The sequence below is a fragment of the Martes martes genome (genome assembly GCF_963455335.1).
Source record: "Martes martes genome assembly, chromosome: 15".
Classification (NCBI taxonomy): domain Eukaryota; kingdom Metazoa; phylum Chordata; class Mammalia; order Carnivora; family Mustelidae; genus Martes; species Martes martes.
In genome coordinates this window covers 20,817,373-20,843,357 of record NC_137903.1, presented here as the reverse complement: position 1 = coordinate 20,843,357, position 25,985 = coordinate 20,817,373, and the positions used below count along the sequence as shown (strand labels likewise).

Below are 25,985 nucleotides of genomic sequence, written 5' to 3'. Positions count from 1 at the left end.
CTTCCTTAAATCTTACCCTAATCCACTTAATTAGATGTATGTAAATCTTCAAAACGGTCACATCTAATCTTACTCCTCTGATGGACTGGTTGGCTTGTGAACATCTAAAAGCACTATAGGAGAAGTACATAACTGAAGGAAATAAACTTTTATGCTATATTCCAGTTAACATTTCTATTAGGGATAAAAAGTTAGATGTTATAATTTTTAAGATCTTGGGTTTACTTAGAAACTTCAAAAACTATTACATGATTTTACTAGGCTCTTTAAACTTTAAATTCAATCTGAACATATTTTAATGTTATCAAAAGTTGCTAATACCTTACATCCAATGCTTGACAGAGGGCCAAAAAACAGAATGATATCAGAAGCAATGTACAAGGGTGGTGGTGCACACACACTACCTTGTTGACAAAAAAATCTCAGGTAAATATCATAACATTTACAAACTGCTACTAGTTGCCTTGAAGGAATGGCTCATAGCAGAGCCAGCATTGTTAAATGAGTTTGAAAGGGGCATTTTCTTGTCACTTCCAGAGCCCAAATTTCTTATGAAACAGAAAATATCTTCACAAATTCTAACGCTACTCAAGTCCCCCTTTGCCCTCAAAACAAAACTCCTAACCATACAGAAGGTTATAATTTCCATTTACTAGTTTGACTTTTCATACGACAATGAGAAGGGCTTTATAAATCCTTCAGTAAATCATTAATTATTAGGAAAAGAATACAAAAGAATTGAAATTTTATGTTATCTTAAACAACCATCATATAATTATGAGCAAAAATATTGGGATTTCAGTAGGTTAAACCTCCCCAGAAAGAAGGACATTTGCTCAAGAAAATAATGCACTTTAGTGTAATGAAAAGGAAGTTTAATATACACAAGTAAAATAGAAAAAAATTTTTCTTACAGACTAGTTAGTGGTAATGTTACTCAAAAGTTGCCTTTCAAATGTGAAAGACCTAGCTTGCTTTATTATTTTTTAAAGTATCAAAAGAGTGTCTTGCCACAAATGAATAATGGACAGAGATATGTCACTGACATGTTTATAATCAGGAAATATCTAAAACCCATTTACAACTGACTAAAAAAATAGTTAAAGGTAATTAGAGTATTTAAAGTAAGGAAAAAGCTAATCTGGTTACAGTTGAGATTTTAATTATCATACTTTCATATTTATGAGTGGGGGAGTTAAATGCTTAAAACAGTTTGTTGTTTACGTTTGTTAAGACTATGGAAAAAAAAGAAAAAGTGTGGCTACACATGGCTATGTTGTTGTATTTCAGCACAAACTGTCAAGTCATGCCCCCACTCACAGCAATAAAATGCACCAGAACAAACAAAAAGCAAACCAAACAGACTTCCTCAGCTGACACAAACTTTAGTGTCTTTTCTCAGGGGTTTTCCACTCTTTTTCTGGTTAATGTAACAATCCTACAAGTGTAAATAAAATATCAGATTTAAAGTATCTTTTTCATTGAGTAAGAAAGCTGCTATTTATGTGATCTTAGAAAACTCCAAGGAATTTGTAAAAATGTGTTCATAATTTAATCAATATTTTGTAAAACCCCTTGGTATAAAAATTTACAGATGAATTTGATATTCCATCACAGTTACATGGTCCAGTGCATTTCAGAGTATTTGGACATTGTCACAGCTGTCCTTTCCCAATGCAGTTAAGAAAACTTCAAGCACTTTTCAAACAAGTGACATGATACAGAACTACTTACTTTTGGCTCTCACTTCTCTTAAGTACAAATGAGATTATTCACCACAGCAAAACTGGTTATTTTACAGTGTCTATCAACAAGGAGTTCTGTTAGAAAGTGGGAGCTACAGTGTATTCTGAAGCTATTTCCCAAGAGCTAGTTTAGTAGACAGAAAGAACTTTGGGCTCATCTTTTTTTTTCTTTTCTTTTTTGGCAAGGTAAATTTTCCATTATGCACATACTATACTATCATCATCTTTCACTGGATTAAGATTAGCTGGGAAGTAGCTACATATTTTTAGCGAGATCACTGATGGCAACGGACCTCTGATATCATGCTGGTGCTTATGGTTAAATCACATCTAATGTGAAATTCCGAATTACATCTAAGGCTCCAGTATCAAAGCCACACATATCCAACATGCCTCTATCATCTGGGTCCGCAATGGTAAAACCATTTGATGTCATTCCACAAACAATCAATTTAGCTGGAATGTCCATTTTCTGTAGGAAAAGAGCAAAATACATATTTAAAGAATTTATGTAAAATAAATAAAAGCGAATAACCTCCAAAATTAAAACACTTCCAAGGCTATCACAATTTTTCATTCCAAAGTCAATTTTTTTTTCTCTCCATAAAATTTGTTAATCTATCAAGGTTAGACTCTGATCTTTAGAACAGAAAATAAAACTGTGTTAACAGCCTGCCTGAAATTCCCGCTTCTCTGTTTATGGGCCATAGAGTGCATTCTTAGGCAGCCAAGAGGCTTTCTACTTATGAAACCTGTCAGGACATTTGGGGACGTCAGATATTTTTACCAATATATCAAACACTGGGGCAGTGTGTGTGGGTATATATAAAGAAATACTTCCCTGCAATTATCAACTTTTGGTCTACGGTTTTGTTATATATGATATATGCATGTCACATGTAAGAACTTGTTTTACAGCTATGACTTAAGGTTAAAATAACTGAATTTTGGAGAAAAACCAATAATCATTGAGTATACAGTATGTCAGATACCATAATGAACTCTTTAAGTAACTTACCTAATGTAACTGTTATAATAACTCTAAAAGGTAAGTAGTGCTATTAAATACTATGACATACATCATAATTTGCTTCGGTCCGCAGTTAGTAAAAGGGAAAGACCCAGGACTCAGAACCCAGGCTGCCTTGACTACAAATTCTATTCTCTCCCTTTCTCTCAAACTTAAACATACATTAGAATCCCCAGGAGGGTTTGTTAAAACACAATCCCACTCTCCAGTTTCTGAGTCAGCAGGTCTCCCATGGGGTCTAGGAATTTGCATTTCTAGGAAGGTCCCAGGCTAAGGCTGCAGAAAGGAAAACCCCAATTTGAGAAATAGCACTCCTCATCAAGTTCTAGTTCTTCTCATCACACTAGCCACAATTCAAGTGTGTGATAGCCATATGTGACTAGTGGTTACCACACTGGGTACTGTAGCTAAAGAACATTTCCATGATTTGAGAGCTCAATTGGAGAGCACTGATTAGAACACAGAAGTCACCATGAAACTTAAAACACAGATGATACCTTTGCTTTAATTTTATGTAGTCCTTTAACAAAATTCATAAATGATACTTTAATTTTTCAAGGAGCACAATGAATTATTAAAAATGTATAGTTAAGGTAAAATATTTTTATTATTGCCAAAAACAGTTTGCAGAAGATATTTTAGTAATGTATAGAATTTGGGACTAGCTGAAATAAATTATATATGGATAGCCAATATTTTTTATTTCAAGTACTGCTGAACTGGCTTTGTATCTCTATACAAAGGTACAGAACTATCTTCAGTATTTTTTGGAAAAATATAGTGAATATTTGAGTATGGAGTCTTATTTGGGGTGAGAAAGAATATTAGAATTTTACCTTTCGATACTCTCTGAGAGCAACAGCAGGATGGACACTTCCAGCAAAAGTCTCATTATCAGTGAAGACAATGAAGACATCAGCAGCTGTGTTTGTCTTTTGAGCCCAGATCATTGGAAGAGAGCAATCAGTTCCACCTGCTGGGATCTAACTCAGAACAAAAACATGACTGAGAATAAGTGTCCTAGTTTCCATTTTGAGATGTTTGAAATAATTAAATACTTTTTAAAAAAAATTTATTTATTTATTTGACAGATCACAAGCAGGCAGAGAGGCAGGGAGAGAGAGGGGAAAACAGGCTCCCCGCTGAGCACAGAGCCCAATACGGGGCTGGATCCCAGGACCCTGGGATCATGACCTGAGCTGAAGGAAGAGGCTTTAACCCACTGAGCCACCCAGGCGCCCCTGAAATAATTAAATACTTAAAAAAATTTTTTTACATTATCATTTTGCTTACAGCCAAAACACAGACCTTCTCAAATCATGTGTATATATTTATTATTTTGTGCTCATGGGAAATTGAGATAAAACTATTTGTTCTCATAAACATTAATATCAGACATAACATCAATATGAGATTATTATATAACACGTTAAGTAAACTTAATAAAACAGTTCCTTACCTGACTCATGGTCATTAAAACCTGTTGTAATGTCATATCTGTAGTCACTGGACATGGTACCATTTCATCTGAAAAAGCAACTACATAACAATCTTTTTCTGTTCGTGTGACAACCTGAAAAATTCAAGTGGTAATTTTCAGCATATGGGTGAAATAAATACAGTATCCTGAAGTTCATAAAACTTCATCTTTAGAAGATACTTAATTTGGGAGTGCCTGGGTGGCTCAGTTAGTTAAGCATCTGCCTTTGGCTCAGGTCATGATCCAGGGATCCTGGGTTGGAGCCCTGATTGGGCTCTCTGCTCAGTGGGAAGTCTGCTTCTCCCTCTCCCTCTCCCTCCTACTCGCATGCTCTTTCTCTCTCTCAAATAAATAAAATCTTTAAAAGATATTTATTTTATTTCTAAACTTATTTTTGTTTTGGAACTACATAGTAACAGTATAGCTTTCAAAGTACTTTCACAAACTATTACAAAGCAACTGGTTCTTGTAATATGTGCGTATGTGCTTCTCATTTTATTAAATATAGAATAAAGTCACAGAAGAGAAGTGACAGTCAGGCTAGAACCAAAGTCTGACTCTTATTATTAGTTCCTGATCTTTTAACTTCTGTATTTATTAATAAGTTCTCATAGCATTATCTACTTTCTCAATAATATATTAATATTTAATATTTGGTAAAATTACAAATTTCTGTTATTCTTTAGACATGCTTTATAAATATACTTAAAACTTTGCTTTTTCTTTCTTTTTTTTTTTTAAAAGATTTTTTTTTTTTTTTTTGACAGAGATCACAAGCAGGCAGAGAGGCAGGCAGAGAGAGAGGAGGAAGCAGGCTCCCCACTGAGCAGAGAGCCCGATGCAGGGCTTGATCCCAGGACCCTGGGATCATGACCTAAGCCAAAGGCAGAGGCTTTAACCCACTGAGCCACCCAGGCACCCCTCTTTCTTTCTTTCTTTTTTTTTTTTTGTGAGAGAGAGAAAGAGCATGCGTATGAGTGGGATAAAGGGAAAGAGACAATCTTAAGCAGGCTCTATGCCCAGTGTGGACCCCGAGGCAGGTTCAATCTCTCAACCCTGAGATAGTGACTTGAGCCAAAATCAAGAGTTGAATACTTAACAGAGCTACCCAGGCTTAAAACTCTCCTTATATAGCAAAATGACAAAAACAAGTGAAAACATAATCCTTGATCATATCTAACTTTATAGTTTTGCCCCACATTAAACGTTTTTTAGGGTGGCAAAAATTCTAAATTGTCTTAGGTGTTCTTACCATGCACATCGTTGCAGCAACTGTGCTGGCATTGAGTACACTACCCAAAACTCTTTGGTTCATAGAAGCACTGACGTCAACAGCCAGTAAGAAACGCTTTCCAGTTGGCTCCACTGTCTAAAAAAAAACAAAAAACAAAACCAAAATGATCATTAAAAGCAATCACAGAAATTACAATTAGATTTCTAAAAATCATATTTACTCATCTTTCACTTGAAAGACCTGGTTTTTGATTTACCAACTAATTGACAAGTACTTGAAAATGCTTAAGATTTTACTAGAGGGAAAAAAACAAAGTAAGAGCCTACTTAGTAATTTTATTTAAAGAAGTTACCATATTCCTGTTTTTTATTTAGAAATCATTCCTCATAAAGTAAACTGAGAATTTTTAGCAAAGTTTTTTGTGGTAAAATATAAATAACATAAAATTGCTTTTAAATCATTTTTCAGGGTACAATTCCATGGCATTAAGTACATTTACAATGGTATGTAACCACCACTATCTATTTCCAGAACCTTTTCATCAACCCAAACAGAAACTTTGTACCCATTAGTAACTCTTTATTCCTATCCATCTTTAGCCCCTTGTAACGTGTTTATTTCTTTTTTATGAATTTGCCCATTCCAGATACCTCCTATAAATGGAATCATATAATACCTGTCCTTTAGCGTCTGGCTTATTTCACTTAGCATAATGTTTTCAAGGTTCATGTTGTAGCATGTTTCAAAATCCATTTCTCTGTAATAGGCTGTAAAGGCTGAATACCCCCCTGTATGTATATACTGTATTTTTTTATCCATTCATCTCCTGATGAACACTCACCTATAGGTACATTTGATTCTGTTTTCAATTATTTTGAGTATATACATAGGTGGTAGAAATGCTGGATGGCATGGTAATGGTATGTTTAATGTTTAACTTTCTGAGGAACAAAACAAACTATTTTTCATAGGCCTATACCAGTTTACACTCTTATCAGCAATGCACTAGGGTTGCAGTTTCTCCTATCCTCCCAAAGCCTTGTTATTTCTGCTTTTTTGATCAGAACCAATGATTTGCATTTCCCTGATGACTAATGATGTTGAACATTTTTTCACCTGCTACTTGGCCATTTGGCTATCTTCTTCGGAGAAATGTCTTATTCAAGTACTTTACCCATTCTTGAATTGGGTTTTTAAAAATTTTTTATTGTGGAATTGTAGCACTTCTTTATATTCTAAACATGAAAAAGTTATCAAACATATGATCTACAAATATTTTCTCCTACTCTATAGGTTATCTTTTCACTCTCTTGATGAGAGTCCTTTGATGCATAGAAGGTTTATTAAATTTTGATGAAGTCCAATCCATTTACTTTTCCTTTTATTGCCTGTGCTCTGGTGTCATATGTGCCAATTTGGCCAAATCTAATATCATGACACTTTTATTCTATGTTTTCTTCTAAGAGTTTCATAGTTTCAGCTCTTAAATATAGGCCACTGATCCACTTTAATTTTTGTATGTGGTGTAATTTAAAGGGGCAACTTTGTTCTTTTGCATGTGGTTAATCCAGTTTCCCTAGCACCATTTTTTGAAGACTAACTTTTTCCTGCATTGGCCAGTTTTGACACTCTTGTCAAAAAATCAATTGATCACACATGTGAGAGTTCATTTTTAGCCTCTGCATTCTATTCCATTGGTTTATGTATTTGCTTTTATGCCAGTACCACATGGTTGTGATTACCGTACCTTTGTACTAAGTTTGGAAGTGTGAATCTGCCAACCTTGTTCTCTTTTTCAATATTAGCTGTGTTATTGGGGCGGGGGGGGGGGGGTTGTCTTGAAAGTCCACATAAATTTTACAGGAGGTTTTTCTATTTCTGCAAAACATGCCACAGGCATTGCACTTAATGTGTAGATTGCTTTGGGTAGTATTGTCATCTTCAAGTCTTCCTATGTTTCCTACCCATTTAAGTCTTCTTAAACTTCTTGCAGCAATGTTTTTTATAGCTTTTAGTTTACGAATCTTGTACCTTCAGTATATTCCAGATCTTATTTTTTTTTAATATTAATGTAAGTGGAAATGTTTTCTTAAGGCTAAACAAAGGCTAAGGCCTTTGGATTTCTCATTGCTAGTGTACAGAAATACTAACGATTTTTGGCTATTAGTTTTATATCCTGCAAGTCTGCTGAATTTGTTTGTTGGCTCTAAGCTCTCTGTGGATTCTTTAGGCTTTTCTCCTTATGTCATCTGAGAACAGAGATAATTTTTCTTCCTTTCCAATCTGGATATCTTTTATTTATTTTTCTTGCCTAACTGCTAGAACTTCCAGGACTCTGTAGAATTGAAGTGGAAAAGTTGATATTTTTGTCTTGTTCTAGATCTCAGTGGAAAAGATTTCAATCTTTCACCTTTGAGTATAATGATAGCTGTGGGTTTTTTATATATGGCCTTTATCATGCTGAGGAAGTTCATTTCTATTCCTAGTTTACGGTTGTTTTTTTTTTAAATCATAACACAGTACTGAATTTTATCAAATACTTTTTCTGCATTGAGATTGTGTAACTGTCCTTTCATTCTATTAATGTGATATATTACATTGATTGATTTTTGTATATTGAAGATAAATCTCATTTGTATAATCCCTTTCATTTGATGAATTTAGTTACTACTATTTTGCGGAGTAAGAAGAAAATTTTAAAATCAAAAACTTTAACTTATAGCTCTGATGGAGGATTAAAAAAAAAAAAAAATTCACTTCCCACCAAGACAGAGATCCACTGTTCATTAACAGAATGACAGGGGACCAAGTCAAAGGACTCTACAGGAATAAAAAAAATCTTAAATTTGGTATTTTAAAACTTAACAAAATGATTTTATAAGATGATTGGATATTGTCCAAAGTAAGGAGAAAATCTTCATTCATAAATTTACAATGTTAATTATATATCCACATTTACACAAACTGTGGAAAAATAAATGAATATCTAATAAAAATGGCTAACCTATTAGTATCACCCTTAAAATGGGTTTTTATAAAATATATCAAGTCCTAACTGGATCATTTGTTATAAAACAGAAGTCAAACCGTTACCTTAAATGTTTTGTAAAAAGCGGCATCTAGAGCTTTCAAAATTTCCTCATCAGGGCGCCACTTTAGTTTTCCTCTGAGACCATGACCTGTTTTGTAAGTTTCTGATGCAATTAAAACATGAAATGGATGTATACGAGCCTAGAAACAAGACAGAGACAGAAAGTAAATGCAAAATTCAAATGAAAGATAGTCATTATGTGTCTTAGGTTTTGTTACTGTAGCGAATAAACATATTTCATAAGGAAAAAACAAAAACGAGGACTTACTATCTTAGATTTCAGAGTTAAATAAAATCTGGTATGGTAAAAGTCTCAGAACACCTGAAACTGCACTGGCTGTTTCCAAAATTTAGAAGTTGAGTTTTTCAATTAGTAGTAGCTAACAAAGGTAATGTTTACTTTTTTCTTTTCTTTTCTTTTTTAAGATTTTATTTATTTATTTGAGAGAGAGGGAGCGTGTGTGTGTGTGTGTGTGTGTGTGTGTGTTTGTGTGTGTGTGTTTAACAGCAGGGGGTAGGGCCAGAGGAAGGGAGAAGCAGGCTCCCCTCTGAGCAGGGGAATCTGAGGACCCCTGGATCATGACCTGAGCCAAAGGCAGACACTCAATCAACTCAGCTACCTCGGCGCCCCAGTGCTTACCTTTTTTAACAGTTTTTCATTACACAGTTTTTCACATACTAAAGCTACTTCTGAATTTCCTGGTTCAAGCACTGAATTAGCAGTCATCTTTCCTAGATTCCTTAGTAATGCAGTAAGAGGCATTTCTTGTAACAAAGCCTTCCATACCTATTGAAGTGACACAGGCAGAAATATAAAAGATTAAGGGCACATGAATCAGTATAATCATGGTTTCAATATGACTAACATATTCTTTAAGGCTTTAAGGCTTTCTTTTGGGGTTCCAAATTTATTTCCTAAATAAAAAGATTTGCACACTGGTCAAAGGCTTATCAAATTAACTTCTCTTTACTAGAGTAAGAAAGTAAAGTCTATTTTAAGAAGGAACTATACAGAAGAATTTTATTTATTTATTTTTAATTAGCAGGCAAATTAACCAGCCTTTATGAAGCAGACGTAACACTTACCGGAATGCCAACTACATCTGGGCATTGTATTAAGTATTTTACATAAGTACTATTTTCAAGACATATTTTACATTTTTTTTTTTAAGGTTTTATTTATTTGACACAGAGAGTGTAAGTAGGCAAAGAGAGAAGGAGAAGCAGACTCTCCGCTGAGCAGGGAGCCCGATGCGGAGCTCGATCCCAGAACCATGGGATCATGACCTCAGCTGAAGGCAGTCACTTAACCGACTGCGCCACCCAGGCACCCAAGGTATATTTTACATTTTTTGTTAAAAAAGTGGATATATTGTTACCCATCTTATAAATTACATATTATAAATTACTTTTGTATGTATCACATCATAAACTTTAATACATAATATATGCCACAAATTACTTGTTTAATCACAAGCTATAATATACTTTACTTACCTCTTTAGACTTTAAATGATTTGTTAGAAGATGTTCCCTAACTAATCTATGCTCTTCTATTAGATGAATGACTTCCAGTTCATCTTTTGTGCGTTTAACTTTTTCTACAGCCTCCAGATACTTTAATAATTTTTCAGTCTCCACAGAAAGTGCTTTTTCTTTATATAATTCATGGACTTCTTTCCAGCCCTTTGTAATATATTTGGTCACAATAGCAAGTCCTTTAAGAAAATAAAGAATTGAAATGGCATGAGAATTTCTAGGTGAAAAACAGAACATGTTTACCGAGAATGAAATAACTAGATACAGAGGAGCTAAACTCTTTACACTGGGAGGCTGCCTCCTGTGAAATAACAAACACACTTAAGCCGATGGAGTCAAATGATTTTGCTTATTCCATCACAACTGTTTTAATATGAGGCTCTGGAGAAAAACCTCCTACACTCTAAGTCATTTTGTTATAGAGCTTTTTTCCTTTTTGAGACACCAGCATTAGAAACTTTGGTAGATAATACCTATCTCAGGTCCACAATCTCAGAACGATTCACAAAGTACAGATCTGTCTCAAATAATCTCCTATTCACTTGTCCGTTTCTGCTACTAAGTAAATATGCATTTACAAGTAGCAGAGATAAGTGGAAGTGGACAGTTAGGTAAGTAGCTTAAATATTTTTTTTAAATAAATGAGAAAGTATTACAGGCCAAATTAAAAAAAGGAAAATAAGGTGTTCATTTCTTTTGTAATTCCTTTTAATAACTGTAAGAGCTTGGGGTTGGGGCACTGAGGATGAGGTTCTAGCCTACACTTTGTCAATAAATGGCTGTGTGACCAATGTAGGCCTTAGTTTTCAATTCTGTTAAATGGGGAAGAAGATTTTTGAGTTATCAAACTTAAAAAGGTCTATGGGGTAAATGTTGGTAAAATAAATAAATGGAACAGGTCATATAATAGAGAATGGTTAAGATGATAGAATGAATTAGAGTATGACCTACTAATGTTTTAGTGAAGTTTTGACTTAGTGGTGCCAAAAAAAGTATTTTCAAAAGAAGACAGAATAGGTATTTTTATTTGATGTCTTCTGATTTTTTTAAATGACGTTAGGAAAGAATTCATTTTTTTCCCTAAGTATTGTGCAGGCCCATAAAATCCATCTTTAAGGCAGACTGAGCCTATGTGTTATCTTTGGACTCTGGATAATTTGATGAAAAGTCAATACTAGTATGTAGGGACTTCTAAAGTACTGTAACTCTTGTAAACATCCACAGTTTAGTACAAAATCTTATATTGTTTTAAATTACTAAATATTTCATATGTGAGCATGTCTTCTATTTTGTCTTTCCAACTAAAATATAACTTCCTTAAAGGCAGGCTTATTATTATTTTTATTCTACTCAAGTTCTATGTTGGCTACACAGTAAGTATACAATAAATACCTGATTAATTAAATTACATTTTGACTTGTTTTATCTGTTTCAAATACATGTTTCAGTTAAGGTATTAAAATATTACTTATTTGGGGGTGCCTGGGTAGCTCAGTTGTTAAGTGTCTGCCTTAGGCTCCCGTCATGATCCCAGGGTCCTGCGAGATGGAGAGATGGAGAGATGGAGCCCTGCATCGCACTGAGCTCCCTGCTCAGCAGGAAGCCTGCTTCTTCCTCTTCCACTCACCCTGCTTGTGTTCCCTCTCTTGCTATGTCTCCCTCTGTCAAATAAATAAAATCTCTAAAAAAATTATTACCTTTCTGGAAGCTCAGAGTTTTTTCTGAATTCTTTTCATGTTGAGAAGCCTAGGAATCTCTTATGCCTGAACATACTTGCTATTATTAAAAGATGTTAAATAGGAGTTTTTCTCTCAAAAAATTTAGAATTAAGGAATACTGTCTGTGGGAGTAAGTTTAGGGAATATCTACTAATTCATTTTATAGACCAAGAATTCAAAACCCAGAACAACTATTTGCACAAATTCAGAAACTAGTTTTTCCAACTAGAACTAGCACTCAGGTACACACCACCATGTGGTATCTCAGTAGACAAAGCTGGATCCCTACATTCTTCTTATACTGAATTAAAGATCTAAAAATAAAAAAAAATTAAAGGGGCGCCTGGGTGGCTCAGTTGGTTAAAAATAAAAAAATTAAAAGCATGAATATGTTAGGGTAAAAACTACAGGTAAATATTTTTATGACCTTAGGTTGGCAAAGGCCATTCTAAACCTAACATAAAACAAAAATCTATGAAGAAAAAACAGGCAAGTTTCATTACATTAGAATTCCAAACTTCAATATGCCAGAAACCCCCATCAAAAAAACTGAAAGACAAAGGAAAAAAAGGGGCAAAGTGCATGAGATCTGTATAATATGAAGCTATAAATTCCTATGTGTCCCAGGTTCTTAGAACAGTGCCCATCCATTTGGTGCTCAATAAATATTTGCTGAATGAATGAATGGTGACAATCAATATTAAGAATAGCAACTAAATGGAAAAAGGGACAAAGATATAATATACACCACAAAAAATTAAAAATAATCAGCAGTATATGAGAGGATGAACTTTTGCCCACAAATTCAGTAAGATAATTTTTCACCTATACTATTGGCAGAGATTTAAAAAAACCCACTAGTAACAGTCATTGTTTAATGTGGGGAAACCGGCCACTTCTAAATACTCTTTCTGGGTTTACCCATTATATAAATATTTACATTATGCAAGTTTTTTCACTGTAGTATTTTTGTAATAGATTAAGAAACCAGAAACTACTTTACTGTCATCAGTAAGAGACTAGCTAAATAAATTATAGTATATTCCATAAGCAACTATTTCTACTGACTTGCAGAAATTATCAATATGCTTTTAACTGAAACAAAGAAGGTATGTAAAAATTTAAGAATGAAACAGGGTATGGGGGCGCCTGGGTGGCTCAGTTGTTAAGCGTCTGCCTTTGGCTCAGGTCATGATCCCAGCGTCCTGGGATGGAGCCCTGCATCGTCCTGGGATGGAGCCCTGCATGGACTCCCTGCTCAGTGGGGAGCCTGCTTCTCCCTCTCCCACTCCCTCTGCTTGTATTCCTTTTCTCGCTGTGTCTACCAAATAAATAAAATCTTTAAAAAAAAACACAGTGTATGTTTAGGAGTAATACACAACACATACAGTGATTTCTTTTAAAGGGCAGGACTCCTACTTTCTGCATTATATTTTTATGTATTATCCAGCTATTTTAAAACAAACATATAATTTCTAATAAAAAAATACAAATGGGTTTATATAAATATTTGCAATAATTCACTGTTTAAATTTCATTTAAAAAAGTCCATTCATAATACAATGGATAAATTAGAAATTAATGAAGAGCTGTCTTTTCAAGTTTCACTTCTGGTATTAAAAAAGAGCAAATTTTAGAAATGTTGTGCAAGTTCATACTTTACATTATTCTTGCCCAAATGTTTTTCTTATTTCCCTTCTAAGAAGGACTGAGTAATTATCATACATCCAACTAACTTCTCAAAAGTCTTCCCGTAGACACAGAAAAACTGCCCCAAGTTACCATGTTCCCTGGCCTGGCTGACTGCTTGGAGACAATTAACATCCTGAATTGTTAAGTTCAGCACTATTTCAGGTAGCCTTTAGGTTCCATGGAACATATATCCTAGGAAGACAGGGAGGGAAAAAAATCATAAGGGACTACAGCACTGTAGCCTGGCTATCTATCTGCCACCTACTGGCTAGGAGATGTTTTGCTTACTACAACTTTAACCATGTCCCTACTGCTTTCATAAGCCGTATTCACTTGGGTAAACATTCTAGTTAGCACAGTGACATTCTGAGATTTAGAATATTAAATCTGTAAATATGTCATTTGATTCTTGAATAGTAATTTCTGGATTGTCTGTGGTAGGGCTTTAATTCCAGGCTGGCATTAAGCATCTGAATTAGTCAACCAATGTATTTTGAGACTGAACGGCTATTTCTAGAAGATATTTTACAATTATCTTATGTCAAATAAAAATTCGTTGTTTACCAGATATCTGCAACCTCCCCCAACCCAAAGATCTTATACTTACCTTCACTGGAAGGTTTAAGATGTGACAGTCTTAACAGATCTTTGTGAGACCAGCCATTTCTTTGTTTATACTTTGTAACTGCCAGAGCAAGGGCCATGCCTCCCTTTTCATTGTACCAGTCTGCAATAGCCTTCCGGAGGGCACGACCCCACATGCCACATTTCATGCTTTCCTTCAGATCTTTCTTAAACTGGATAAAAGTAAAGAGATGCGTAGGAATGCGACAAACTTCAGAAACGGCTTTAAATGCTGCTTGTTTTGTGCTTATGTCGGAACACTGAGAACAAATGGCAAGTGCAAAGAGCATAGGCTCTTGCTTTGCGGTTCTGCCTTCTTGACTAAATGACTTTATTTCCTGGATCACTTCACATCCTCTTCCATCTTCAATCAGTCTAATTAAAGCTTCAGCATTTTCAAGGCCCAACTTCTGTTCTTTGATATAGTAAGTCCCACCTTCAGAACCAAAACATAAGAACCGATGTAGTCGATTCATATCTGTAACTTGCCATACATATCCATCTTCAGAATTGATTATCTGTTTCTCATTCAGTGGTTGCATTTGGTTGACTGATTCCTCCATTTTTCTTTTAGGAAACCTATAAAAAGCAAAATGTTATTATAGCTAGAAAGAAAACAGTGAAATTATAAAAAGGAAAACATTTTTATTTCTGAAAACATTAATCTATGCTTTTTGAAATCTGCTACAAAACCTTTGATCTTTAAGAAAGATATATTTATTTATTTATGTATTTGAGAGAGAGAGAGAGAGAGAGAACTAGCGCCCCCCACCCCGACCCTGCACTCGCAGGGGAGAGGGGCAGAGGGACAGAGGGAGAGAAAGACTCCCCACTGAGCGCAGAGCCTGCAGCTCAGGGCTGGATCTCAGGGGAGATCGGAGTCTGAGCTGAAGTCAGATGCTAATGGACTGAGCCACCCAGGTGCCCCATTACACAATCTTTTAACTTAAAAAGTATTTTTTAAACTCATTAAGTGGTAGCATGATAACCAGAAGCAACAACTCGGTTACATTTTTGAGGTATAGTACCTTGCTTCAGAGACTAAGCAGGCAGCTCAGCATGAGGTCCGGAGGCCTTAGAAAGAGAATAAAAGGGGTAGGGAGGGCTGCTATGGTAGCTGAGGCTAAAAAGATCTTTCTTCCTTTACTCTCAGAATAACTGTACACACAGTTTTGGTAGTGTGTATGCAACATCTATTCCTTCCCTCCCCCTTTTCCCAGGTAGTAAACTCCTTCAGGGGAGGCTAGCCATTTCTCCAGTCCTAAAGGATGAATGTGTTTGGCCATGTGACACGTACAGGTAAGGGCATACAACTGGCTACTGTGACATGATTAAGTCTACAGAGAATACTTCTGAGGTTTTCTTCACTCTTAAAAGTGGGCTTAGGCTCTTAAAAAGAAATGCTCCCTTTCTACCTTCAGACATTCATTTATAAGTGATGGTTGGAGTGGTGGGCTAGAGCAATGGCGAAGTCAGTTTAAGAAGACACACTAATTGGGGCACCTGGGTGGCTCAGTGGGTTAAAGCCTCTGCCTTTGGCTCAGGTCATGATCCCAGGGTCCTGGGATCGAGCCCCACATCGGGCTCTCTGCTCACCAGGGAGCCTGCTTCTCCCTCTCTCTCTGCCTGCCTCTCTGCCTACTTGTGATCTCTGTCAAATAAATAAATAAAATCTTTAAAAAAAAAAAAAAAAAAAGAAGACACACTAATTTATAAGGATGGTAAAACTGAAAAAAAAAATAATAAAGAATCTAGGTCTCTGGTATCACTGAGCTACCTGGCAATGCCTCAGTTACAAATTTCATAATATATCACAAATGTATCCTAATTATTGTTTAAGCCTTTTATAAGTTTTGAGAAAATGGTTGAGAGCATCATAACAGATTAAAATCCTATCAACTATGCTCATTTATAGCTTATGTGATCTGTAATTACCTGTACTTTCTTCCTTCCATTATCGCTAAAGCTACTAGAACTAGCTGCACGACAACAAAGTCCCTTTTTATCCTCCTAATGGAGCAACCACAACTGTCCACTACATTATCAGTCCACTGCTACTCTTACTATAGTAGAGCTGCTTATCCAGGTGCTCTAAGTCTCCTGGCTATAACAAGGACAAACAAAACAATACAAACAACAAAAAAAACTTAACCAGCATTTACTGCATATTATGTTTAAGACATTAAAGAGATTCCTGTTCAATTAAAATGATTTTTTTTAAAGTCCCCCCCCCCCAGGTTTTTCTTGTCCTTAGAAAAACCATATTCTCATTTTTCATCTAGAATATGGTTTTAGATGGCTCAGTGGGTTAAAGCCTCTGCCTTTGGCTCAGGTCATGATTATGATCCCAGGGTCCTAGAATCGAGACCCGGGTTGGGCTCTCTGCTCAGTGGGGAGCCTGCTTCCCCTCCTCTCTCTCTGCCTGCCTCTGCCTGGTTGTGATCTCAGTCAAATAAATAAATAAAATCTTAAATAAAAAAAAGGAAAAACCATATTCTGTTTGGTGAGGTAGAAATATATACATATATAAAGCAAACTGTATATAAGCGCTCTAATAAAAAAGTACTGTGAGTCAGCAGAGGAGAATAAAATGCTGCCTCAATAATTCAAGAAGACTTGTGCAGAGAAGGCAAACTGAGAAACTGGTATATTAACCTTGGGGGAACGTGTTCCAGAAAGGGATTTCTGAAATCTTGCTGTCTTTACATTTTAGAAAAAGAACTAAGTATACTGGCACAGCTGTAAAGAAATGACAGATAAGGCAGTAGCTTAAAGAGCAACACAAGGTAAAAGAAATTTTTTTTTTAAAAGATTTTATTTATTTATTTGACAGAGATCACAAGAAGGCAGAGAGGCAGGCAGAGAGAGAGAGAGGGAAGCAGGCTCCCTGCTGAGCAGAGAGCTGGATGTGGGGCTCGATCCCAGGACTCTGGGGATCATGACCTGAGCTGAAGGCAGAGGCTTTAACCCACTGAGCCACCCACACGCCCCTAGAAATTTTGTTTTGAGGTTATATATTGTGGGTAAGCCTTAAGATGGAATCCTGGTGAATATTAATAATTAAGAGCTAGGGAAAAGGGCGCCTGGGTGGCTCAGTTGGTTGGGTGTTTGCCTTCAGATCAGGTCATGATCTTTGGGTCCTGGGATGGAGAGCCACATCCTGCTCCCTGCTCAGCAAAGTCTGCTTCTACTTCCCTGCTGCTCTTGTTCTCTCCCTCTTTCTCAAAAATAAATAAATAAAATCTTAAAAAAAAAAAAGAAAAAAAAAAGAGCTAGGGAGAAAAGGCCCTTCAAAGAAGAGAGAGAAAGAGGGGTGCATAGCAAACCAGAACAGCAGTATCATGGACCATAAGGAAGAGGATTTCAAGGAGTCAGGGCTGGCAACGTCAAATGCTCAGAGATTAAGTAAAATAATTTGGGAAAATGACCACTGGATTTAGCAAACAGTAGTGATGAGGAAGGGCAACTGTAGTAGAGTTCTGCAAGAAAGAGCCTGATTACAGTGAGATTAGGAGTATGCAATGAGGGAGACTTCACAGGTGGACTACTCTTTTGCAGAAAGGGATGGTAACAGAGAAGATGAGAACACAAAGAAAAATCTTTTTATCTTTCTAGATGAGAGGACACTGAGGCTGAGGTTGAATGATTCAATTTGGAGAGTGGAAGGCAGCAGAGAAACGATATAACTGAGGGAATGAGATCACTAAAGGTGGAACAGAATGAGCTTTAGAGCATCCAGGTTGAGACTGGCCTATTGACAGCAAAAGAGATCCCTCCTTCAGTAAGGGTGAAGAGGGGTTTGAGAAAAGAGAGAAGAGTAAGGAAATTAAGGAAATTCCCAAAGTGGGTAGTCTGGTATGCAAGGGAGCAATGAGGTTGGGTCTCAGAATGAGAATGGTGTTGGTATAAATGCATGGGAGAATGGAGAGCCTCACATTTTGAATGTGACGGGGGAGGGGAGGGATGATTTGAATTGGGTTGGAAAAAATCAGCATCATATTTCGAATAAAGCTAGTCAATGTTAGGGTAGGCCTAGACCTCAGGTGTTAAAGTATCAGTCATTAGGGACTGATTTATAGCTACCTGTTATGCCCCAATAATGGGTCCGTGATTAAAGGAGCGAGACTGATACAAAGCGAAGGTCAAGCAAAGCTTTATTTCGTGCCAAGTCAAGAATCTAACCGAACGTTCGGGGACGCACCTCTTACAAGAGAGGGCGACCCTTCTCTGTTTCACAGACTAGCTTTTAAGGGCAAAGGCCATGCGGTCGGGCCTGGCCATGCACAGATGACCAATGAGATTGCAACACACACAGGAAACTCCACAGTGATGCTAGGTGACCAATTGAATTACAATTTACCCTAGTAGACATTTGAACCAGCCTATTACACCTTGATTAGGATTGGCCCAAAAAGGTTCCCAAAGGGTGGGGCCCATACTCCTTGGTAACCAGGGAGACAGCATGCAACCCCCCACTGATCGATGTCTCCACCAGGCCTGACCCACCCTTGTATCTGGGCTTTGTTACCTGGAGCAGGTTTCCGGGACTTGTTTTTAAGTGAATTCCCTGGGGGAAGGGGAGCAGGGACAGTTTAAGGGTTGAACAACAAGGTTATTGTTTAACCTCAATGGAAGTCTCTGGCTAAAATATAAAAATATAAAATATTTTCTATTATAAAATATAAAATATATATTATATATATATTATAAAACACTACCCAGTGCAGTATAGGCAGAAAGTCCTGGTGCAACAGATGATGCTTCTGCTATTTATTCTTACTCCTTTCAATATGGTTTTTTATCTGCCTTTTAATAAAAAAAACTTTGAGAATAACATGCTTCTCAAAGATGGACTGCTTAATTGCTAATTCCAGTAGAAAATTTTCTATTATTTTGTTCTTTTTACGCATTTGGGATTGCTAGCTTCATCTCTAAGCTTTTACAAAAATACCCTTAGGTGGTACTTTAACCTGGCTATTCCTGCTTATTAGTTGTATTTGTTAGAAGAATAATACTGAAATGATAACTCAATATCAGGTTATGCTAATACAACAGCTTTCCTGACCAAAACCCAAGAGGTGTGATTTAAATATCCCAATCCAAATCTCAAAATTCCCTCCCCTCCAAATTCTTTCCCTTGTTATTATTTTTTGTGAGTATGTCTAGCTAATATTAGTTCCCTTAAGAGCAGGTATCTGGTTTAGTTTTGTATCCCTTCTCTGAACCTAGAACACCACTTCAGTAATACATACTTGAGGATAACTAAGCAGTATTAAAGTGCTTTTCTGAACCATCTAAGAATCATGTATGACTGGTTTTTCTTTCTTGTAACACATTTATTTTGAAAATAAAACTCGGGGCACCTGGGTGGCTCAGTGGGTTAAAGCCTCTGCCTTCGGCTCAGGTCATAATCCCAGGGTCCTGGGGTCGAGCCCCACATCAGGCTCTCTGCTCCATGGAGAGCCTTCCTCCTCTCCCTCTGCCTGCCTCTCTGCCTACTTGTGATCTCTGTCAAATAAATAAATAAATAAAATATTAAAATACAATAAAATATTAAAAAAATAAGACTCAATGTGTGCAATTAATAATGTAATTCAAGCCTTTAAGATAAATTCTGTAATCAGGAAAAAATGTACTATATGCAGGTAGTGGATATACAATCAAGAAAAATAAAACATGAAAAATTACAGAGGAAGTCATGAGTCCAGAGTAAAAACGTCTTCTGAGCAGAACAGTATCTCTTTGTAAGTTTTTCTAATATATTTAATATTAGGTATTCAAGCTATCTTTTGTTCAGCAAGAGGAAAAATGAACTTTTAAATCAACGGTAGATGCTTAAGAGCTATCCCTAAATGTAATCCTTGAAATCTCTGTTGTAAGAAATGTAGTTACTTACTCATTGCCTCATCAAAGGAATCTTACCCTTGCATATGTTAATGACAACCACGAAGACCTACCCTTTCAGCATTTTTGCAGCAAAAAATTCTCAGCTATTCACATGCTTTTGTGACTATTCTTTCCAGGATGCAACCTGAAACAGTGGAACAGATCACATGAATGGCCCCTTTACTTGTTTGTGCAAATTTACCAGAATCAAATTTGTAAAGTGAAATATGAAAAGCAGAATGGCAGTAGTTCTAAGCTACTCTCCTTGTCCCTCAGTGCTGACACATAAACTTTAAAATTGGCTGGGTGATAAGACAGTGGTATAATAAAAGAGTATCTAGTTTTTGTGCCTGTTTCTTGGCAGGGCTTCAAAAATCCTTGGAATTTCCAGATTGATAGGAGTCTTTGTTATGCTAATTTGGTGATTCACCCTGGACTTCAGGATGGGGGCTGGTCACCAGAAAGACTCATCATTTGATTACAAAGAGTTGGAATTTTGGGCCAGGTCAAACTCCCAAGAGGGGTGTTAGGGCCCAAGACTGGGCTCAACCACAAAGTCAACCAATCATAGTCATGCCTTGTAATAAAATCCCTTATACAAACTCTGAACATCAAAGTTCAGTAGCCTTTCCTAACTGGTTAACAAACTGATGTCCTGGGAGTATGAACTGCCAGGATTCCACACAAAGGGTATTCCCTCTCCTGCCTCTAGACTTTGGACTATATTTGACTTCATTTGGCTGTTCCTGAGTCATATCCTTTATATTAAAACTATAATCATAAGGATAGTGCTTTTAGTGAGTTATGTGAATCATTCTAGTGAATTATCGACCCTGAGGGGTTGCGGGAAGACCTGAATTTGTAGTTGCTTGCAGAGACTAGGGACCTACTTGTACTGGTGCCTGAAGTAAGGGTAGTCTTGTTGGGGATCTTGCCCTTTAACTTGTGGGATCTGAAGCTAACTGTGGAACTGAACCGAAGTGCAGCACAGAGTTTGGGTCAGAGAACTGATCTCAAAGAGACAGCAAAGGCAAAAGTGACAGAAGAAAAAAAAAGATAAACTGAACTTCATCAAAATTTAAAGCTTGTGTTTCAAAGGATACCACCGAGAGTGTGAAGAGATCCCATGGAATGGGAGAAAATACTTGCAAATCATACCATAAGGAATTTATATCTAGAATATATAAAAACCCGTAACTCAATAACAAGATAATAACCCAATTAAAAAATAGACAAAGCATCTGAGCAGGCCCTTCTTCAAAGATATACAAATGTCCAGTAAATATATAAAAAGATGCTGAAAATCAGTACTCACTGATGTGGAGAATAAAGGAGAAAGAAATATAGAAAAAATTACATTTCCTTGGCAGCCCATTGACAAGTACTTGGGACAGGAAGAGTGAACTCTATCAAGGAGCATAGGTAGCTGCCTCAATGTTAATACCTAGCCCAACCTCCAGGATCCTATCACAATCCTTTGGAAAATTTCCTTTCTCTATCCCCCTACCCCCAAATATATGTTAGCAATCATCCCCAAGCACAGGGTGTCCTGATATAGTTCTGAGTCTCATAACTAAGGTTTTATTAGACAGTAGTAAATGACCTTTTCCTAACAGCTAGCCCCTCAAAGTCCTGGAAGTTTTGCTTTTAAATTCCTTGGAGATAACACCTTCCCAATTTGAAAGTATATAATCAGCCACTCCTCAAAACTCTAGAGCAGTTCTTTCTGCCAACGGGTCTTATTCCTATGGTTTAATAAAACCCCCTTTCTGCACTGAAGACATCTCAAGAATTTTTTCTTGACTGCTCCTGAACCCCAAAAGTTCACATCACTCATCAGGGAAATGCAAATCAAAACTGAAATGAGACACCACCTAACAATCACTAGGATGGCTACAATGAAAATGACAATAATAAGTGTTAAGTAAGGATCTAGAGAGATTAGAACCCTCATACATTGCTAGTGGTAATGTAAAATGATGGATCATATGGTAACTTTATATTTGACCTTTTGAAGAACTACCAGACTGTTCTCCAAAGTGGTAAGGGGTTTCTTTTTGGGGGTGGTGAAGATGTTCTGAAATTAGATAGTCGTAATGGTTACACTGAGATAGGGAAACTGAAGGGACTCCATGAAAGACTGCTTTTTTGTTCCTTTGCCAGCTTCTAATCTTGCCAGGACCTGCACCCCGACCTTACACATGTGTGCCTTATACTTATGTATGCCTCTCCCCTTCTTGTAAAGGTCCAGGAGTTAATGATTTCTTTGGAGTATTCCAGCACAATTGATAGGAGTGACAGGGCAAGCTTGTCATGTACATTTTGCAGACCAGACTGCAGATACCCTGACACCAAGCCTCCTGGCGTAAGTGACTTAAGGAGGACACCTGAGTTCTCATCCTTGTTTTGACCAGTTTCTGGATGCCTAAGAAGACATGCACACCAGATCACAATCCTCAATAAAAACCCCACACTCCAAGCAAAACAGACTCACTCTCCTTTCCTTTTGAAGTCTCTCAGATACTACGTCTCAATCTGTCCTCTCTATATATCTTCAATAAACCACTCTCACTTCCTCTCAGATGGTGTTTGATTTCTATCCTTTGTAAAGCCAAAGACCCTCTTGGCTGGTCCTGTAGGACTCCTTCTAGGTCCATGGACCCAGTCTGCCTACATTAACACAAGTCTGTGAGTATACTAAAAGTCACTGCAGGGCATACTTTAAAATAGTGAATTTCATGACACAGGAATTCTATCTCAAAAATCTGTCATTAAAAATAATGAAAACCAAAAATTGACTATATTAAAATATACCTGGGACGTTATATAAATAAATAGACATTCAAATGATATTTAACCCTGTACTTTTTTTTTTTTTTTAAAGATTTTATATATTTATTTGACAGAGGGAGACAGTGAGAGAGGAAACACAAGCAGGGGTGTGGGAGAGGGAGAAGCAAGTTTCCCACTGAGCAGGGAGCCTGATGCGGGGCTCAATCCCAGGACCTCAGGATCATGACCCGAGCTGAAGGTAGTCACCCAACCGACTGAGCCACCCAGGTGCCCCTTAACCCTGTATTTTTGTATTTGTCTTTAGAAAGCAACTTGAGATACACACAGACATATATAGGACCTTAATTTCCCCTTTCCCCAACTCCCATCATCTCCCTCTTCAAAGCTTAAGCTCCACTGTCAGTGATTTAGAAGGCAGTTTGGGCAGTGAATGAGGTCAGAGCCTGGTCATCAATTAATCCACTCCTGAATAATCAAGTGTTGTAAATCCAGATTAACAGCAACTACAAAAAAAGACAGTTAATTCTTTGGGTTGGCCTGTCCTATCCAGTGCTCTTAAAGCACACTACTCCAAAGACTTTAATAGAGCTAAAGTTGTTTTAAACTTCAGTAAATTAAAATTTAGGGAAGAATTAAATAGATGACAGTATTTTTAAAGGTATGGCCACAATGTGAAATTGGTTGTGGCCATTTTATACAATGCCCACTTCTCTTTTAATATTGAATGCAAAAACCAGTGAATGCCAGTAATTAATACACAGTATGTAATAGCACTTCTTTCTGCTTTGTGTTCATTAGAACATTTATAGTTATCTTTTAAGAGTAGTAACACTCTTTCTTGGGTTCCTGTTTTTCTTGAATGTACACATCTGAGTATCTTTCCAAAGTCTCTTGATCATTTGTTATTTGGAAAATGCTTTTATCCCAAGAGGTCAAACAGGTTTTGCAGCTTAATCCTTTCTAAATGAAGTCAAAGCTGATACACATCTATGAGTGCGCAAGAAAATTTAAAAGAAACCATACTGCAAAAACTGGGGCCACAAATTAAAATATATACATCATTCAGACTGGTAGTGTACCTGAGTTGATCAAGTCAAATGATGCAATAAAAAGTGGTGAGGAACTATGGCAAACATGACAACATGACATTCTGAAGCCACACACTTTCAGCCAACTGGTTGCTATGTAGTAGGCACCTTTTATTACCAAATCTTCTCATTTTTCTCAAAGACCCAGAAATCTGGATTTTCATGTGAAGTTAGGATTAAATGTTAACACAACTGAAGAAATTTTAACCCTCCTTTCTGGTTACTTCTAGGTTATGTCAAGGGCTAAATTTTCAGTTTGGTCTTTCTACAACAGGCACTATGTTGAGCTGGATATCAAATGTTAGTTACGAGTACTTATTCAGCACAGAAAACACTTTCAAGTTCACAGTAGTACTATATGTTAAAATATACCCCAAATTATCACAAACAGCTTTGGGCTCCAATGACACTCATTCTAGGTATGGTTTATTAAGAAAAAAAGCTAGATTCTTGTGCCTCACAAACTTTTCCATTTAGTATACTTAATGGAACAGATAATGAACAGAAATCCAAGTCCCCCAACCAGTCTCCTCTTTTTATTTTGAAACTTCAAGACAGTTTCATATAAATAAAAATTAAAAAAAAAATCAAACACCTGATACAAACTTTCATTTCTACTCCATAATACAGCCATGCTTTTTTTTTTTTCTTTTTAAAGTAATCTCTATGCCCAATGTGGGGCTCAAACTCACAATTCAGAAATCAAGAGTTGCATGCTTTACCGACTGAGCCAGCCAGGCGCCCCATAGCCATGCTTGTTTTAACATAAAAACTGTCCTGTTCTCTCAGTAATATTTGTCATGCTTATTTTGCGGCTTCACATAGTCCACAACACAATGCTCGCTAACTCCGAGGTACAGGTCACCTGTTTGAGGAGCAAGGAATCAGTTTTGTCCGCTCAAGTATTAGAATCTCTGGAATCCAAAGGCCTTTCTTGGAATTCAGAGCTTTAAGGAGTGATGCATAAACAAACATACTCCTGAAAATTTTAATCTTTTCTTTAAGATTTTATTTATTTATTTGACAGAGATTACAAGTAGGCAGAAAGGCAGAGAGAGAGAGAGAGAGAGAGAGAGAGGAGGGAGCAGGCTCCCTGCCGAGCAGAGAGCCCGATGCGGGGCTCAATCCCACGACTCCGGGACCATGATCTGAGCCGAAGGCAGAGGCCTTAACCCACTGAGCCACCCAGGCACCCCTGAAGATTTTAATCTTAACACTAGTATTCTGCGAAAGCCTGCTGAATGAGGGCAATTTCACGGTTTAGCGAAAATAGGCATTTCTGGGTTAACTCATTTAATCTCAGAAACATTACAAATGCTTTTAGAATAAAACACGACGTTTTTCAACCTCCTTTTCTTTGAGGCATCGCATCCCCTTACACTTGTCTATCATCCTCACGAACTACAGAACAGATCTTTCTCCTCTTGTCATTCCCTCGAGGATAAATTCGCCTTCTGTCTTCCCACAAAGATCCCTCTTTCCAAGCCCCCAATCCCGGGCAACGCCTCTCCGCGCAGAAGCCGCGGGAGGAGGAGGAGGAAGAGGAGGAGTAAAGCTAAAGCAGGCCCTCCGGACGCTGGCCTGTGGAACGCTATGGAAGCACAAGACGGAGCGGTCCCGGGTTTGGGAAGGGCCCCACCCTCGGGAGCGACCCAGCCGGGCCAACCGAGGTTGTGCCCGCAGAGATGCTGGTTCCGCTCTGCAGCAACGGCAGGACTCAGAGGCAGGGCCGGGGAGAACGATGGTTTTGCCAAGCGTTTGCTCCGGCCTCAGCCTCTGGGATGCTGGATGACGGACATGGAGGACCAGCCAAACCCTGCGCGTCCCCGGGTCTGCTCAGACCGCACAAAGGGCCCCAGCCGGCCTCCCGCAGTCTCCTCACCTGTGCTTCGCGGCCGACCCTCCGAACCCACAGCGCCACCGGGAGAAGCTCTGCGCTTCAAGAGAGACGACAAGAAGATGCTACAGCCCCACGGGCGCTAACTCCTCCAACTCCACCGCCGCCGGGGACTCCAGGTTAGGCTCCGGGGAACGAGCCCCGCCCCTCTCCTTTTGCCCCGCCCCC

The 25,985-nt window shown here is 37.4% G+C and overlaps 2 protein-coding genes across 3 annotated transcripts in view; one reads left to right on the top strand and one right to left on the bottom strand.

Annotated features, from left to right (window-relative positions):
• Positions 1 to 848: 848 nt before the first annotated feature.
• Positions 849 to 25,979, bottom strand: RO60 (Ro60, Y RNA binding protein). The gene is made up of 9 exons (XM_080824275.1): positions 25,803 to 25,979; positions 14,137 to 14,732; positions 10,078 to 10,298; positions 9,221 to 9,367; positions 8,583 to 8,720; positions 5,508 to 5,624; positions 4,235 to 4,348; positions 3,612 to 3,758; positions 849 to 2,217 (listed from the first exon to the last, which is right to left on the bottom strand). Exons 2-9 carry the CDS (start codon positions 14,714 to 14,716, stop codon positions 2,065 to 2,067), a joined length of 1,617 nt encoding a protein of 538 aa, XP_080680401.1. The 5' UTR covers positions 14,717 to 14,732; positions 25,803 to 25,979; the 3' UTR covers positions 849 to 2,064.
• Positions 25,450 to 25,985, top strand: part of UCHL5 (ubiquitin C-terminal hydrolase L5) — a 46,456-nt gene continuing 45,920 nt past the window's right edge. Inside the window, exon 1 of one of the 2 annotated variants that reach the window (XM_080824276.1) lies at positions 25,450 to 25,936. In XM_080824276.1, coding sequence (XP_080680402.1) covers positions 25,606 to 25,936 — 331 coding nt within the window. In that variant the 5' untranslated portion in view covers positions 25,450 to 25,605. The remainder of the gene's footprint in view (positions 25,937 to 25,985) is intronic. The other variant, XM_080824277.1, reaches the window with a different exon arrangement.

Bases quoted from the DNA above. Each gene is read 5' to 3' on its own strand.
- RO60 (XM_080824275.1), bottom strand. From the start codon at position 14,716: ATGGAGGAATCAGTCAACCAAATGCAACCACTGAATGAGAAACAGATA. The intron at 9,368-10,077 runs GTAAGTAAAGTA...TCACTTCAATAG, and splicing joins ATCATTTAAAGTCTAAAGAG to GTATGGAAGGCTTTGTTACA. The intron at 2,218-3,611 runs GTAAAATTCTAA...CTTTTCCTACAG, and splicing joins CTCTCAGAGAGTATCGAAAG to AAAATGGACATTCCAGCTAA.